The 18,711-nt window shown below is 44.7% G+C and overlaps 1 protein-coding gene across 1 annotated transcript in view; it reads left to right on the top strand.

Annotated features, from left to right (window-relative positions):
* Positions 1–18,711, top strand: part of LOC117526665 (mastermind-like protein 3) — a 129,652-nt gene that overhangs the window by 6,541 nt on the left and 104,400 nt on the right. Inside the window, 5 exon segments of the mRNA XM_034188718.1 lie at positions 4,660–5,322; positions 5,324–5,410; positions 7,558–7,869; positions 7,872–8,167; positions 8,169–8,493. Of these exon segments, the coding sequence (XP_034044609.1) occupies positions 4,660–5,322; positions 5,324–5,410; positions 7,558–7,869; positions 7,872–8,167; positions 8,169–8,493 (1,683 nt within the window).

The following is an 18,711-nucleotide window of genomic DNA, read 5'->3' as shown; positions in this document are numbered from 1 at the left end:
CTTTTACTATGAAGCCACGCTGTTGTAACACGTGCCGAATGTGTCTTGGCATTGTCCTTGCTGAAATAAGCAGGACGCCCCTGAAAAAGATGTTTGCTTGGATGGCAGCGTGTGTTGTCCAAAAACCTGGATGTACCTTTCAGCATTGATGGTGCCATCCAAGATGTGTAAGTTGCCCATGTCATGGGCACTAACACACCCCCATATAATCACAGATGCTGGCCTTTGAACTTTGTGCTGGTAACAATCTGGATGGTCCTTTTTCTCTTTTGTCTGGACGACACGACGTCCATGATTTCCAAAAACAATTTGAAATGTGGACTCATCAGACCACAGCACACTTTTCCACTTTACGTCTGTCCATTTCAAATGAGCTCGGGCCCAGAGAAGGCGGTGGCGTTTTTGGATGTTGTTGTATGGCTTTCACTTGCATGGTAGACTTTAACTTGCACTTGTAGATGTAGTGACGAACTGTGTTAACTGACAATGGTTTTCTGAAGTGTTTCTGAGCCCACGCGGTAAGATCCTTTACACAATGATGTCGGTTTTTAATGCAGTGCCGCCTGAGGGATCAAAGGTCACGGGCATTCAGTGTTGGTTTTCGGCCTTGCCACTTACGTGTAGAAAGTTCTCCAGATTCTCTGACTCTTCTGATTATATTATGGACTGTAGATGATGGAATCCCTAAATTCCTTGCAATTGAACATTGTTCATAAACCTTTGGAGTATTTTTTCATGCAGTTGTTCACAAAGTGGTGATCCTCACCCCATCTTTGCTTATGAATGGCTGAGCCTTTTGGGGATGCTGCTATTATACCCAGTCTGTTGGGGAAAGTGTAGTGACACGGACCCACAACAGGGGGCACAAATGAATGGTCAATAGATGAGCCAAAAGGTAACAATTTAATGTTGTGAATGTGCACAACGAATATACAGACAATCTCAGAATCTGATAGCAGTCAATACACAAAGGTGACGTGTGGGCAGGCTCGAGGATAGAAGACGTCTGTCCTGAGAAGAGCCGGAACCACACGATTTCAGCCGCCACGGAACCTGGTGAATACTGGAGCTGCCAAGTCCCGAATTCCCAGGTGATCACCGTCCCCGACTGTCGGATCTGGTACTGCTGGCGAGGAGCACAAACAGTGAGATGTGGGTGTGTGCACACCCAGTAACCAAAACAGTCAGAAGGTGGAAAGTCACCTCCACCCCTAATCACACACTCCGTGCAGCTCCTGTTAACCACTTATCTGGTTGGGGGTATGAAGCGAGAGCCGTCACTGTTCACACCAAACGCCAATCCAGCAGATAAGGCTCACAACAGGAAATGGGCTGCAAAAGAGTTCAGACTATGACACAGTTTTCAGTACAGCAGAGAATTAACCTTCACAGGTAGATGATATCTCTGCAGCGAGGTGGAGATGACAGCCGCTTTTATGGAGTGATGAAATGATGGGTGACAGCTGTCATGAGTTGATGTGTGACAGCTGTCACCTCCCGGTTGTGTCCGTGGCGGCAGCGCCCTCTCGTGCCTGAAGCCCGCACTTCAGGCAGGGCGCCCGTCCGTGGTGGGCCACAGTACCGCCTCTTGCTGGCGGCCCCACACAACACAGTCCTGACATTCACCTTTTTCTAATTAGGTGTCTTTGAGCATTCATCAACTTTCCAAGTCTTTGTTGCCCCGTGCCCAACTTTTTGAAATGTGTTGCAAGCACCCATTTCAATGAATAAATATTTGCACAAAAACAAAAAAGTCTATCAGTTCGAACATTAAATATCTTGTCTTTGTGTGTAGTTAAGTGAATATAGGTTGAAGAGGATTTGCAAATCATTATATTCTGTTCTTATTTACATTTTACACAACATCCCAAATTCATTGGAATTGGGGTTGTATTTTGTCTTTTCCAGTTGAAATATGAAATGTGCAGTTGCACATATACGTGTGCTGCTTTATTGTTCGCTGTGTTTGACTTTTGCACATGTGACAGCACAGCACGTGGAGATATTAGAGATTATAAGTGTGTTTTTTAAGCAGGGGAATGCTAGAAATGTTCAAGTGCAGGAGAATTATAATCGAAGTAGTTTGCCTCTATTAACACTCTGGAGTCGTTTGAACGCGGATCCAGAGGGTTAATAGAAGTAAACTGCTTCTGTATAAAGTGCAGTGAATAGCATGTGCAGTTGAACACGTGTGGACAAATTTGTGCATACAGTACATGTGTCTGTAATGTGGAATGACAGAGCAGTTCAGTAAAACATGGTACAAAAAAGAAAAAATAGCATAAGTAAGTAAGTGAGTAAGGTTTATTTATATAGCACCTTTCAAGATAGAAATCACAAAGTGCTTCACATAAGAACAGAGAAATTAAAAACAGCAGAAACATAAAACCATAAAAACTAGGTAAAAGCCAGCCTATACAAAAGAGTCTTTAGCTTCACTTTAAATGTTTCAACAGAGTCCACGGAGCGTAGGTCCAAAGGAAATGCATTCCACATTTTAGGTGCCACCACCTCGAAAGCACAGTCTCCCCTGGTCTTCAGTCTTGTCCTAGGCACAACCAATAGGCCCAGGTCTGAAGACCTCAGAGACCTACTTGTCACATATGGATGTAATAGCTTGGTGATATAAGATGGCATTTGACCATGCAGAGCTCTAAAAGTCAGTACTAGAATTTTAAATTGGAGTCTGAAATGGATGGGGAGCCAGTGCAAGGAGGAGAGGATTGGGGTTATATGTGACCTCTTTGATGACCTCGTCAGCAGCCTCGCAGCCGCATTCTGAACCGTTTGTAAGCAGTCCAAAGAGGACTTGCTAAGGCTAAAAAATAGAGAGTTACAGTAATCAAAACGTGATGACACAAATGCATGAATGATCATCTCCATCTCTGCCCGAGACACAATGCTGCGCAGACGGGCAATATTGCACAAATGGAAAAAACAAGACTGTGCCAGGCGGGTAACATACGCGTCAAAATTGAAGGAGTGATCGAACGTAACACCCAAGTTCCTCACTGCTGAGCAAACAAAAGGGGCCAGAGAACCAAGATTCCCAACCACAGTGGGAACAAACTCGTCAGGGGCACAAACAAGGACCTCAGTCTTTGCTATATTTAAGGACAAATAGTTGGCCGCCATCCAGTCACCAATAACCTCAACACAGTTCTGAAGAGCAGATACCCTAGAGACCGTTTGAGGAGTGAATGAGATGTACAGCTGGATGTCATCCGCATAACAGTGGTAGGAGACATCTTTAAAACTACTCAAGACATGACCAAGTGGGAGCAAGTATAGAGCAAACAATATAGGTCCCAGAACAGAACCCTGAGGCACACCACAGGATAGCATGGCAGAGGAGGACATAAATTTACCAGCAGCAACAGCGAAAGTCCTGTCTGAAAGATAAGATAAAAACCAGTCCAGAGCAGACCCAGAAATGCCCACCCAAGTCCTTAGTCTCTCAACTAAGACTCCATGATCCACCGTGTCAAAAGCTGCAGAGAGATCCAAAAGGACAAGCACAGAATATTCACCTGCATCTCTGCGCATTAAAATATCATTTGAAACTCTGAGAAGGGCAAAAACATCTATTGTAGCTCTCAGAAGCTAAGCAGAGTAGGTCCTGCCTGGTTAGTCCTTGGATTGGAGACCTCATAGGAAGACCAGGGGGGTGTGCATGTTGTGTCAGGAAGGGCATGCAGCAAAATCCCAATGCGGATCTCTACTCGCTCTGCTGTGGTGACCCTGAATAAAGACCCGGGGCAGCTGATAGACATGTGTATTTAACACCCTTGATAAATTAGTCTTTCAGCTCAAGGTTTAAAAACTTCTCACTCCACTGCTCATCTTCTCTTTCCTGCTCTTTGCTTTCTTTGTCTGACTTCACCTCGTCTCCGCTCCCACCCTGGTCTATGATAGTGATTACCCAAACTGCCAGCCTGTCCTTGTTAGCACCCTGTCGTTATCTCAGCGCGAGCCAGTGAGACTGTGAGGTTTTGCTCTGAAGGGGCCACCTACAATAAGTCTAACATACGGTTTAAGATTTAGGTGGAGCAACTCATCTGCCCATTGGCTGATGATAATGATTGAGGGGAAACGCTGTGGATAAAGCAAACCTTTCTTTTGATCTTTACATTGCAGTATGTGTGTGTGTGTGTTTGGACTGTACAACATGCCATGCTCCATCTTTAAACCAATGCCGTGGCCATTATAACAGCCCAACTGAATCTATGTCCGTGAAACAATTTGACTTGATGACGTTTCGTTTTGAGCACACCTCGACTCGTTCTTGATGTGGTGTATGTGTGTGTGTGTGTGTGTGTGGACTGTACAACATGCCGTGCTCCATCTTTAAACAAACGCCGTGGCCATTATAACAGCCCGACTGAATCTATGTCCGTGAAACAATTTGACTTGATGACGTTTCGTTTTTGAGCACACCTTGACTCGTTCTTGATGTGTGTGTGTGTGTGTGTGTGTGTGTGTGTGTGTGTGTGTGTGTGTGTGTGTGTGTGTGTGTGTGATGAACAGACAGCCTGTTGCATTATTGATTTGGTACATCTTGTTCTTTGCACCATTGGAGTGCTGATACAACAGGAACGTTTTAATAGTGGTGACATGTACCATGTGGCCTAATCGATTTTCATTTTTCTTCTGTCACAGCTCCAGGAGACTGTAAAGAGGAAATTGGACAGTGCACGATCGCCCCTCAACGGAGACCAGAACGGGATCTGTGATGGAGGCAGCTACTCACCGACCCCCAAACGGGTACGGAAGGATGGCTCCAGTGGTCTGGACTCTTTAACTGGTCTCCCAAACAATGGCAGTAACAACAATGTTCCGCCAATCTCTCCTCTGCATCACCAAATGGACATTAAGCCTTTACTAGGTGGGGCAAATACTTCAGCTAGTAACAACACTACAAACAGCAATGGCAACCATGTGTCAAGCCGGACAACTGATGAGCTGGGAAAAAATGGTGGCAGCCATCTTCCAGATATGAAGCTAAATGGCTCATTGGACTTAGAGGACAGCTTTGGCCTCCTTAAAGACCTGAAACAGGAGCCACTGGATGATGGTGGTGGGATGGAGTCCTCGGATCCCCAGTCTCTATCTAATCAGAATAAGCTGTTCTCAGACATCAACCTCAATGATCAAGAGTGGCAAGAGCTGATTGATGAACTGGCCAACACTGTTCCAGAGGACGATATGCATGACCTCTTCAATGAGGACTTTGAGGACAAGAAGGAAGCAGACTTTGGCAGGCCGGCAAACAATCAGACACCAGGTCCGCAGGAAGGGACCGGGAACTCAACAATACCTACAGGGGGGGGCAGCAGCAACAGCAGCTTTGCCTCCTCCTCCTCCTCAACCTTTACAGGGAAGACCACAGGTTCCGATTGGATCGCCCCAGGTCAGTACCCAGTTATTATGTGTTTCTATGACAGCCGTAGTCAGCTCATACTATGTTCAGTTAATGTCAACGGTCATCAACAGCATACCTGGAGATCACCTACCTGGCGTGTTTTCTATGTGTACCTGCTGCAACCACAGCTGATTAGTCAAATCTGGTGTTTGTTAGCTCTTGACTGGCTGAGCACACCTGACTTGGCTAATTAGCAGTGGGTGGAGCAGAGACAGTTGGAAAGCATGCAGGGCAGGTGATCACCAGATGTCCTGTCCCACTGGCTTTTTATGTTTTAGGTGTATGCAGCCGTGCACCTCGCAAGCAATGTGTGTGTGAGACAAAGCCCAAAGATGCAAAGTATGTTTCCTATGTGCCTCCATGCTTGGAATAAATGGCAGAAAACTCTTTTTCCAAATTTACATGTGTTCACATAAGATTAACATTAGCTGAGGTAATTTCTGTGGTTCATTTTACAGAAGGTAAAAGGTGCTGAAATACTTACTGGCGTGGATGTGCATAGTCTGTAAAACTGACTGACATGGCATAATCAGACATGACCAGAAACTGAAGCGCTCCGTCAATAATTACTTCACCCCAACTTACCATATAAAACCTGTCCCATCTCAATAAATTATTCAATAAAGGATTTACCAATCAATCATACTATATTTCATGATGTGGTATATACGGATGTAGCAGATAATGACGGAGAAATTTGAGGCTTTGCGGAGGTGTCTGGAGGTGCTTGCCTGGATTCTGCTGTTGCAGATCCTTAGAAAAACAACAAAGGTTGTCTTTTATTTTGGTACATGGAAAAAAGAGAAGCTTTTCATTGTCTCGTTTGTTTGGCAGGCCTCTTATAAACCACTGAAGGACCATACTGGTCACTGTGACCTTCAAACCCAAAGATGTATGAAGTTAAAAATACCTTTTTTATTACTGGAAATGTCTATGTATTTTTGGTAATCTAATATAGCACACTCTGGGATGAATCTCCCCTTGCTCCCCCCCCCAAAAAAAAAAATCTGCATATTTTTGCTTTTATTTGCAGTTGAAAATGCCACGTAAGGTGTCAATAAGTGATTTTCTGTGAGCTGACAATGTTGCATTCAGTGCTGCCTGAAAAGTGTGAGAGAAGAGGTTTTTCTCAGCTGCAGTGTACTCAAGAGCAGAAGCTGAACATAGAAGAAAAGTTCAGACCTTGAATGGATTCTGTATTTTTAAAGAATGTACATTTGACCCAGAAGTCAGTGGGAGGAACAGCTCATATACCAACTGAAAGGAATCAGGGATGGAATCCTGGTTATTCCTCTATGTGTGTCAGTGTTTCCTTGAGTAAGATACTGAGCCACTCCTTGCCCCGTCCTGGGTATGATGTCAAACCTACATGTGGGTCTATGGATGGTCTCCAGCCTGTAGGATTCTCCCCATGAGGTTGGTGGTGGAGTTAGCAGTCACTGTAAAAACATTTGAGAACCACATGTGGGTAAGTTACTGGTGTCATCCCTATAAGGATGTGGCAAAATGCAACTACAGCACATGTTCCTCAGCCTGACCAGATGTTAGTTTGAGCTTTATTACACCCTCAAATGGTACCACATGCAGGGATATTGTTTATTTTTTTTTTCTGTGTGCATGAAATAACTCAAAGTTTTGATCCAGTCTGGACCAATCTTGGTAGAATGACTGAAGGTCAGCCAAGGACAAAGTGATGTGATTTTGAGAAAATTGGTTCAAAGTTAAGGTCATGGGCCAAGGTCAAAGTTGTGGCCCAATGCTTGTGTTTACAGGATATTTAGAAAGACTAGTTTGAGACAAAATGGTCAAAGATACCCCCATGGCTACTATTAAACATGTTATGAAGTCATGCATCGCCTTTCTTTTTGTTACATGACCTTTGACTTTGGATGACCTTAAAAGGTCAAATTCATCACCCACACGGTTTAACTCCTGAGAAAATGTCAAGGCCATGAAGAACCACATATTGCGGCATCACTGACTCACAATTCTTTGTGATTCAGTGATAAAGTTTTCAAAGTTGGAGTTGGAGCTAAAAGCAATAATGATTATGTTTATGATGTCATAGTTTCGTAACACATTACTAAATAATGATCCCAACAAGACGTGTCATTTGTTTTGTTTGTCTTCCTCAGGTCCGTCCCTCGTCGTCAGGCCCTCAGTTTGCCACCACTGCCAATGGCACACCTCCTCAGCAACCTTTGCAACAGTCTCCGGCTGTTGCCATGGCATCAGGTTCCCCATTACACAACTGTGTGGCTCGCTCTCCTCAGACCCCTACCCAGGCTCAGACACAAACGGTCTCTCGGCCTGGTAATGGATTTATGATGAACCCAGGGCCGAGGGTCAGTCAGGCAGGCACGGGACCTGGAGCGGCTGGAGTTGCTCCTGGAGGTCAACCAGTAGGGACGGTGACACCTGAACTGTCTCCAGCTGAGCAGCTAAGGCAATGGCTGCTCAGCAGCGTGCTAAATTGCTGCAGCAGAAGCAACAGCAACAACAAGCAGCTAGCTGGTCCCCCGCAGGTGCGCCCACCAGTCCCTATAACTCTGGTCCCTTTAACCAGGACAAACCCAACAGTCCCATGATGTACCCACCGCAAGCCTTTAACACACCACAGGGGCCCCTAGTGGCTGGGATAGCCCCCAACAATGGGCCCAAAGCCCCCATGAACAACTACCTCCCTCACAACCACATGGGCATGATGGGACAGCAGCAACCAAACAGCATCAGCCAAAATGCCCTCCTCCAAGCAACAACAACAAACAGCAGCCATGTTGTCCTACAACAACACCAAACCGCTGAGTCACTTCAGCGGCGGTGGGGTTGACCACATGGGCCAGAGGATGACTCCACCAATGGCAGGGAACAGTCAGGTCAAGAACCCCATGATGCCTCCATACATGGGTGGTGGGGGAGGCGGGGGCCAAGGGGCAGGTCCGGGCCAAACCCAGGGGCCAATCCCAGGACAGACCGCCCACCTGAGTGAGGAGCAGAAGAGGATGCTGCTGATGAAGCAGAAGGTGTTGAACCAAAACATGCCGTACAGCGCCATGCAGCCTCATGGGCAGGTAGGGGAGCCGTCTGCATTGTCAACTAACAGTCAAAAACGAAGTGTAGTCATCAGTTTTGTTCTGTTTTTGTTGGTACTTCAGTCCAGTAGGAAACTTTATTTTATTTTAGGTTTAGCTGCAAAGCCAGAATAGTTGTTAAGACTCAAACGTTGTTATTGTCAGCCAAGTCTCAACCTCATGATTTCAAATGTTATTGGTTTTCTTAAAGGCACTGCCAACACATGGAAGGTCGGGATGACTTCCACGGTATTACGTGACACACGGGGAAATTAGTTTTCAACATTAGAACAAATAATCGCCTTACTCTTGGTAAATAATCGAACTGGTGACCAAAGACGATGACTGAATGCCTTTGGTAGTAGGTCTCTTTGGAGGATTCTTGGGTACCGTTGGAATGACTTTGCACCAAATGAGCAATTACCTGAGAATCACTTGCATGGTGAGGAAGCAATAGCTACAGCGTTTAGGCCATGTGGTGCGTTTCTCTTGGGAATGATCCAGCACACAGGTGCCTCAGTGTTGAGGACCCCAATAGCTGGACAAAGCCAAGAACATGCCCATGTTTCATCTGGCTGCTTCAGATAGATGGCTACCTATGAGAGGTAGGGTTGGATTGGTTGTCAGCATTTAGGGTGATTTCCAGCATTGCGTGGCACCAGCACCCTTAATCTATCACAATAACTCAAACCCTAACCATCAGCCTAACCTGCTAAACCTAATCACAAGCAGAATAAGTCGAAGCAACATTGTGGCCTATTTTCCAGAAATCCGACCTTCAAGCAGGTTTGCGTGCGACATGGCAGTGCACCTTGTGCGTCAGAACAACAGCACTGACAGAGTGTCATTGTGTGACCTCGTGAGAACAATAAGTTTCAGATGACTCAACATATGATCCGAAAAAAGAGAATAAAGGTCCCTTTTTATGCTGAAGCATTTGTTCGCTCTGCTCTGGAGGTTTCAGTCTAATTTTTCTATTTTTGACAATAAGTGGGACTCATTTTTTTTTTTTTTTGGAATACATAAAATGTACAGTGGCAGTAGCCTTTAAAAGCAAATGAGAGATTATGGCATTCAGATTTCAGTTTCATAAATTCTTCCAGAGGTGCAGCCACAGAAAAGTAAAATGGCGCTAGTTGCCCCAGCAACAAGCCAGTGCTGGGAATAGGCATAGGAAAATGGCCTGTCGAGACTGTATTGATGTCTCTGCAACACAGGCAGCACTGACACACACAAGCACATACACACACACACACACACACACACACACACACACACACACACACACACACACACACACACACACACACACACACACACACACACACACACACACACACACACACACACACACACACACACACACACCAAAGCTAAACAGCTCCTTAGCTCATATCCCCAATCTGTCACAGCTGACTGATGGCTGAGATTGGACCACTAAGCTAAACTAGCTGCAAACCTTCCATGAGCAGTTTGTTGTCTCAACCTCGCCAGCAGCCAGCCTGCTGTGGCCGCGCCTGTGATTCCGTCAGGTGTCAGGTGTCCCTAACAACGTCCCAGAGGGAGGCGCTGAAGGAGGTGTGGACGGACTGTACCTCAAACACACAAGTGAACGCGCACAACCCTTTAGGATTTTTTTTTCTTCCCCTCGTGGTTTTGCTTATTATCTCTGGGTTTTTATGTTGTTGACGGTGGAAAGTTGTGCTGGTACGTGTGTGCTTGTTGATGCACGCAGGAGACGTGTTTCTCAGTGTTGTCTCCTGTCCTTCTTGCCCTCTCCTGTTTTCATGTTATAGCTGCATTCACTCAGTCATCTCCTGCTCCCCTTTGATCTGTTTGTCTTCTGTCCTGCTCCTCCTGCACCCCCGCGCTCAGACAGAGACACTCAGCACCAACGAAGGAGCAGATTTATTTATACGGGACCTTTGTGGCTGCTGCCTGAAGGACTGTGTGTTTCTGTGCATGAGTGGGTGTGAAATACGTGCACATATGTGTTTGTTTCATAGATTTTGGAGGGTGGTAGGGGGTGCGGGGTGGAGAGATTTATTTGCGTGCATGCAGAAGAATTGGAGACCAGGAAGAGAGTGGAGAGGAATGTGCAGAAAAGAAAGCACAGGCTAAAGAAGCTGCAAAAACGCAAAAACAAATTCATTGCACAAAGATCATCAAGAGAGAATCAAGTACCTGCAAAGTGAGAAATGCAAAAGTAGTGTCTGACTAGCATTTGTGTTGCAGCCATGTACAGTAATTAGTAAGTGAATTTGTAGTAACACTATTTTACAGAATGAAATAGTGCAGTGTTCTGTGTTAAAGCAGCAATAACAACATAACGTAGCAGCATGTTGTGATCTAGAGCCATGTTCCTGAAATCACAGTGTTTTCCGACTCAAGACAAACCTGAGAAGAACTGTACAGAAACTGAAGTATCTGTACCCAGATTACACATAACATCAGTCCTAAAACTGAACCAACAGTCAGTAGTCATGTGCTAGATTTATCCAGCGTGGATTTCTGGATCCTTTCCGGATACTGTAAATATTTGGACGCTGTATTGGAGTTAAAAAAATGGTGAGCTCAGGAACACTACTGGCCTGTAAGGCAATGGAACATGTGGATGACGGTGGAATTAATTTTCAGGTGAAGCGGTCACTTCACGACCGATGGCCAGATCAAAAACACCCTCTAAAACAGGGGTGGGCAATCATGTGCCATGAAGGGCCGAGACACTGCAGGTTTTCCTTACAACCAGTCACCTCAGCAGGTGATTCCATTAATGATCAGGTGTTTATGTTCAGGGGAGAAGCCCATCAGCAATCCACTTGCTGAGGTGATTGGTTGCAAGGAAAACCTGCAGTGTCTCGGCCCTCGCTGCCCACCCCTGCTCTAAAAGGTAATAATGTCTGGATATCCAAGTTAATATTCAAGAGGAAACGTCAAAAGAGTGGCAGAAGACAGAGTTTAAACCTTAGTCTACGAAGTAGAGTTAAATGTGCCGTACACCACACCATGATAGGATGTGATACTGCCATATGATGCATAAACATAACTCAAAGGTATATTACTGGAGAACCACATAATAACAATGTTTGTGTTATAGTGTGTGCCCATGTGCTCTGTTCTGTGCGACGCAGGATGAGGGCGGGAGCTGCAATCCAGGTTGGTCCTGTCTGTGGTTAGTGCAGAGTCTCAGGATGACAAAGAAAATAATCTTTGTGCATATTATGAGCCACTATAGTGTGTGCACAAGATGCAATTTATTTGCACAATTTGATTAATTAGTTTGTGCGTTTAATTATTTCGTGCTTTGTGTCAAGTTACATGAGCATTGAAGGTGCACAATTGAGAGTGACAGATGCTACTATTATGTGTTTATGTGGATAATCTCAAATACAAAAATACTTTCACTGAGCACAGAATAGATTTTACGGCAGTGCGGTGGCTTAGTGTTTAGCACTGTTGCCTCACAGCAAGAAGGTCGTGGGATCGATTCTCACCTGTGGCCTTTCTGTGTGTAGTTTACATCTCATCCATGTGTTTGTGCGGGTTCCCTTTGGATGCTCCGGCTTCCTCCCACATCTAAAGACATGCAGATTAGGTGGATCGGCAACTTTAAAATTGTCCATAGGTGTGTGTGCAGGTGTGAATGTGTTTGTCTATATGTGGCCCTGCGACAGACTGGCGTCCTGTCCAGGGTGTACCTCGTCTCACACCCTATGACTGGGATAGGCTCTAACCCTCCCGTGACCCTTAACTGGAGTAAACGGTTGAAGATGAGTGAGTGAGAATAGATTTTGTTTGCTCAGAGAGGTACGTGCATGAAGAGTAAATAATGTCTAGGCCTGATGCACTGGCAAGGTTATTTAATTATTTATGCCATGCACACAAACTAATCAAGCCAAGTCACACCGTGGAAATGGGTTATACAGTAGTGTTCAGAATAATAGTAGTGCTATGTGACTAAAAAGATTAGTCCAGGTTTTGAGTATATTTCTTATTGTTACATGGGAAACAAGGTACCAGTAGATTCAGTAGATTCTCACAAATCCAACAAGACCAAGCATTCATGATATGCACACTCTTAAGGCTATGAAACTGGGCTATTAGTAAAAAAAAAAAAAAGTAGAAAAGGGGGTGTTCACAATAATAGTAGTGTGGCATTTAGTCAGTGAGTTCGTCAATTTTGTGGAACAAACAGGTGTGAATCAGGTGTCCCCTATTTAAGGATGAAGCCAGCACCTGTTGAACATGCTTTTCTCTTTGAAAGCCTGAGGAAAATGGGATGTTCAAGACATTGTTCAGAAGAACAGCGTAGTTTGATTACAAAGTTGATTGGAGAGGGGAAAACTTATACGCAGGTGCAAAAAAATTATAGGCTGTTCATCTACAATGATCTCCAATGCTTTAAAATGGAGAAAAAAACCAGAGACGCGTGGAAGGAAACGGAAAACAACCGTCAAAATGGATAGAAGAATAACCAGAATGGCAAAGGCTCACCCATTGATCAGCTCCAGGATGATCAAAGACAGTCTGGAGTTACCTGTAAGTGCTGTGACAGTTAGAAGACGCCTATGTGAAGCTAATTTATTTGCAAGAATCCATCGCAAAGTCCCTCTGTTAAATACACTCAACAAAAATATAAACGCAACACTTTTGGTTTTGCTCCCATTTTGTATGAGATGAACTCAAAGATCTAAAACTTTTTCCACATACACAATATCATCATTTACCTCAAATATTGTTCACAAACCAGTCTAAATCTGTGATAGTGAGCACTTCTCCTTTGCTGAGATAATCCATCCCACCTCACAGGTGTGCCATATCAAGATGCTGATTAGACACCATGATTAGTGCACAGGTGTGCCTTAGACTGTCCACAATAAAAGGCCACTCTGAAAGGTGCAGTTTTATCACACAGCACAATGCCACAGATGTCGCAAGATTTGATGGAGCATGCAATTGGCATGCTGACAGCAGGAATGTCAACCAGAGCTGTTGCTCGTGTATTGAATGTTCATTTCTCTACCATAAGCCATCTCCAAAGGCGTTTCAGAGAATTTGGCAGTACATCCAACCAGCCTCACAACCGCAGACCACGTGTAACCACACCAGCCCAGGACCTCCACATCCAGCATGTTCACCTCCAAGATCGTCTGAGACCAGCCACTCGGACAGCTGCTGAAACAATCGGTTTGCATAACCAAAGAATTTCTGCACAAACTGTCAGAAACCGTCTCAGGGAAGCTCATCTGCATGCTCGTTGTCCTCATCGGGGTCTCGACCTGACTCCAGTTCGTCGTCGTAACCGACTTGAGTGGGCAAATGCTCACATTTGCTGGCATTTGGCACGTTGGAGAGGTGTTCTCTTCACGGATGAATCCCGGTTCACACTATCCAGGGCAGATGGCAGACAGCATGTGTGGCGTTGTGTGGGTGAGCGGTTTTCTTATGTCAGTGTTGTGTCTCGAGTGGCCCATGGTGACGGTGGGGTTATGGTATGGGCAGGCATCTGTTATGGACGAAGAACACAGGTGCATTTTATTGATGGCATTTCGAATGCACAGAGATACTGTGACGAGATCCTGAGGCCCATTGTTGTGCCATCCAAGAACATCACCTCATGTTGCAGCAGTATAATGCACGGCCCCATGTTGCAAGGATCTGTACACAATTCTTGGAAGCTGAAAATGTCCCAGTTCTTGCATGGCCGGCATACTCACCGGACATGTCACCCATTGAGCATGTTTGGGATGCTCTGGACCGGCGTATACGACAGCGTGTACCAGTTCCTGCCAATACCCAGCAACTTCGCACAGCCATTGAAGAGGAGTGGACCAACATTCCACAGGCCACAACTGACAACCTGATCAACTCTATGCGAAGGAGATGTGTTGCACTGCAAGAGGCAAATGGTGGTCACACCAGATACTGACTGGTATCCCCCCCAATAAAACAAAACTGCACCTTTCAGAGTGGCCTTTTATTGTGGACAGTCTAAGGCACACCGGTGCACTAATCATGGTGTCTAATCAGCATCTTGATATGGCACACCTGTGAGGTGGGATGGATTATCTCAGCAAAGGAGAAGTGCTCACTATCACAGATTTAGACTGATTTGTGAACAATATTTCAATCAATCAATTTTCAATCAATTTTATTTATATAGCGCCAAATCACAACAAACAGTTGCCCCAAGGCGCTTTATATTGTAAGGCAAGGCCATACAATAATTACGTAAAAACCCCAACGGTCAAAACGACCCCCTGTGAGCAAGCACTTGGCGACAGTGGGAAGGAAAAACTCCCTTTTAACAGGAAGAAACCTCCAGCAGAACCAGGCTCAGGGAGGGGCAGTCTTCTGCTGGGACTGGTTGGGGCTGAGGGAGAGAACCAGGAAAAAGACATACTGTGGAGGGGAGCAGAGATCAATCACTAATGATTAAATGCAGAGTGGTGCATACAGAGCAAAAGGAGAAAGAAACACTCAGTGCATCATGGGAACCCCCCAGCAGTCTAGGTCTATAGCAGCATAACTAAGGGATGGTTCAGGGTCACCTGATCCAGCCCTAACTATAAGCTTTAGCAAAAAGGAAAGTTTTAAGCCTAATCTTAAAAGTAGAGAGGGTGTCTGTTTCCCTGATCTGAATTGGGAGCTGGTTCCACAGGAGAGGAGCCTGAAAGCTGAAGGCTCTGCCTCCCATTCTACTCTTACAAACCCTAGGAACTACAAGTAAGCCTGCAGTCTGAGAGCGAAGCGCTCTATTGGGGTGATATGGTACTATGAGGTCCCTAAGATAAGATGGGACCTGATTATTCAAAACCTTACAAGTAAGAAGAACAATTTTAAATTCTATTCTAGAATTAACAGGAAGCCAATGAAGAGAGGCCAATATGGGTGACATATGCTCTCTCCTTCTAGTCCCCGTTAGTACTCTAGCTGCAGCATTTTGAATTAACTGAAGGCTTTTCAGGGAACTTTTAGGACAACCTGATAATAATGAATTACAATAGTCCAGCCTAGAGGAAATAAATGCATGAATTAGTTTTTCAGCATCACTCTGAGACAAGACCTTTCTAATTTTAGAGATATTGCGTAAATGCAAAAAAGCAGTCCTACATATTTGTTTAATATGCGCATTGAATGACATATCCTGATCAAAAATGACTCCAAGATTTCTCACAGTATTACTAGAGGTCAGGGTAATGCCATCCAGAGTAAGGATCTGGTTAGACACCATGTTTGTAAGATTTGTGGGGCCAAGTACAATAACTTCAGTTTTATCTGAGTTTAAAAGCAGGAAATTAGAGGTCATCCATGTCTTTATGTCTGTAAGACAATCCTGCAGTTTAGCTAATTGGTGTGTGTCCTCTGGCTTCATGGATAGTTAAAGCTGGGTATCATCTGCGTAACAATGAAAATTTAAGCAATGCCGTCTAATAATACTGCCTAAGGGAAGCATGTATAAAGTGAATAAAATAGGTCCTAGCACAGAACCTTGTGGAACTCCATAATTAACCTTAGTCTGTGAAGAAGATTCCCCATTTACGTGAACAAATTGTAATCTATTAGATAAATATGATTCAAACCACCGCAGCGCAGTGCCTTTAATACCTATGGCATGCTCTAATCTCTGTAATAAAAGTTTATGGTCAACAATATCAAAAGCAGCACTGAGGTCTAACAGAACAAGCACAGAGATGAGTCCACTGTCTGAGGCCATAAGAAGATCATTTGTAACCTTCACTAATGCTGTTTCTGTACTATGATGAATTGTAAAACCTGACTGAAACTCTTCAAATAGACCATTCCTCTGCAGATGATCAGTTAGCTGTTTTACAACTACCCTTTCAAGAATTTTTGAGAGAAAAGGAAGGTTGGAGGTTGGCCTATAATTAGCTAAGATAGCTGGGTCAAGTGATGGCTTTTTAAGTAATGGTTTAATTACTGCCACCTTAAAAGCCTGTGGTACATAGCCAACTAATAAAGATAGATTGATCATATTTAAGATCGAAGCATTAAATAATGGTAGGGCTTCCTTGAGCAGCCTGGTAGGAATGGGGTCTAATAGACATGTTGATGGTTTGGATGAAGTAACTAATGAAAATAACTCAGACAGAACAATCTGAGAGAAAGAGTCTAACCAAATACCGGCATCACTGAAAGCAGCCAAAGATAACGATATGTCTTTGGGATGGTTATGAGTAATTTTTTCTCTAATAGTTAAAGTTTTATTAGCAAAGAAAGTCATGAAGTCATTACTAGTTAAAGTTAAAGGAATACTCGGCTCAATAGAGCTCTAACTCTTTGTCAGCCTGGCTACAGTGCTGAAAAGAAACCTGGGGTTGTTCTTATTTTCTTCAATTAGTGATGAGTAGTAAGATGTCCTAGCTTTACGGAGGGCTTTTTTATAGAGCAACAGACTCTTTTTCCAGGCTAAGTGAAGATCTTCTAAATTAGTGAGACGCCATTTCCACCAACGGATCTGAAGAACACCGGAACTGCCAAGCCCTGCGCCCCAGGTGGCCACTGTCTTCAGCAGTCAGACCCGGTACTGCTGGCAGAGAACAGAAACAGTACTGATGAGTGTGAGTTTGCACACTCAGTAATCCCACAGTCAGTGTTCAGTTAGGAGAGAGAACCTCCACACTCGTGCAGCTCCTGAGACAACCATTTATGTGGTTTGGGGTGTGAGGCGAAGCCGTCGCAGTCCACACCAAACGCCAACACAGCAGACAAGGAATCCGTCCCACAGATAAGGCATCACCACAGGAAAACAGCTGCAAAAGAAGTTCATACTATTACACAAGGTTTTGTTCAGCAGAGAAAATTACCTGAATGGTAGCTGATTTCTCGGCGGGGAGGTGGAGTTGCAGTCCGGCCTTTATGGTGGTGGTGATGAGTAGTGGATGAGTGACAGCTGGTACGGATGATGGGTGACAGCTGTCACTCCCGGTCGCTCCGACGCCCTCTCGTGCTTCAAGCCCGCACTTCAAGCAGGGCGCCATCTTGTGGTGGTGGGCCAGCAGTACCTCCTCTTCCGCGGCCCACACAACAGTTACAGTGCTTTCTGAAAGACTTCTAGTGTAATGAAACTTATTCCCCACTGCTGGGTAGTCCATCAGAGTAAATGTAAATGTTATTAAGAAATGATCAGACAGAAGGGAGTTTTCAGGGAATACTGTTAAGTCTTCAATTTCCATACCATAAGTCAGAACAAGATCTAAGATATGATTAAAGTGGTGGGTGGACTCATTTACATTTTGAGCAAAGCCAATTGAGTCTAATAATAGATTAAATGCAGTGTTGAGGCTGTCATTCTCAGCATCTGTGTGGATGTTAAAATCGCCCACTATAATTATCTTATCTGAGCTAAGCACTAAGTCAGACAAAAGGTCTGAAAATTCACAGAGAAACTCACAGTAACGACCAGGTGGACAATAGATAATAACAAATAAAACTGGTTTTTGGGACTTCCAATTTGGATGGACAAGACTAAGAGTCAAACTTTCAAATGAATTAAAGCTCTGTCTGGGTTTTTGATTAATTAATAAGCTAGAATGGAAGATTGCTGCTAATCCACCACTCAGACAGACAGCAATTCAAGGAGAACATGCGGCTAAACATGTCACTCCCGGTCCGATTGGGGAGGGGCCCAGAGAAAACTACAGAGTCCGACATTGTTTTTGCAAAGTTACACACCGATTCAATGTTAATTTTAGTGACCTCCGATTGGCGTAACCGGGTGTCATTACTGCCGACGTGAATTACAATCTTACCAAATTTACGCTTAGCCTTAGCCAGCAGTTTCAAATTTCCTTCAATGTCGCCTGCTCTGGCCCCCGGAAGACAATTGACTATGGTTGCTGGTGTCGCTAACTTCACATTTCTCAAAACAGAGTCGCCAATAACCAGAGTTTGATCCTCGGTACCCAGTCGGCCTGCTTTCCCGGCTGCTCGGGATCTGCCAGAGGGAAACTAACGGCGGCTAAGCTGCCTTGGTCTGCACCGACTACAGGGGCCTGGCTAGCTGTAGAATTTTCCACGGTGCGGAGCCGAGTCTCCAATTCGCCCAGCCTGGCCTCCAAAGCTACGAATAAGCTACACTTATTACAAGTACCATTACTGCTAAAGGAGGCCGAGGAATAACTAAACATTTCACACCCAGAGCAGAAAAGTGCGGGAGAGACAGGAGAAGCCGCCATGCTAAACCGGCTAAGAGCT

The sequence above is a fragment of the Thalassophryne amazonica genome, chromosome 15 (genome assembly GCF_902500255.1).
Source record: "Thalassophryne amazonica chromosome 15, fThaAma1.1, whole genome shotgun sequence".
In the NCBI taxonomy this organism is placed as follows: domain Eukaryota; kingdom Metazoa; phylum Chordata; class Actinopteri; order Batrachoidiformes; family Batrachoididae; genus Thalassophryne; species Thalassophryne amazonica.
Note: the sequence above shows the minus strand (reverse complement) of the source record. Positions and strands in the feature narration are given on the sequence as shown.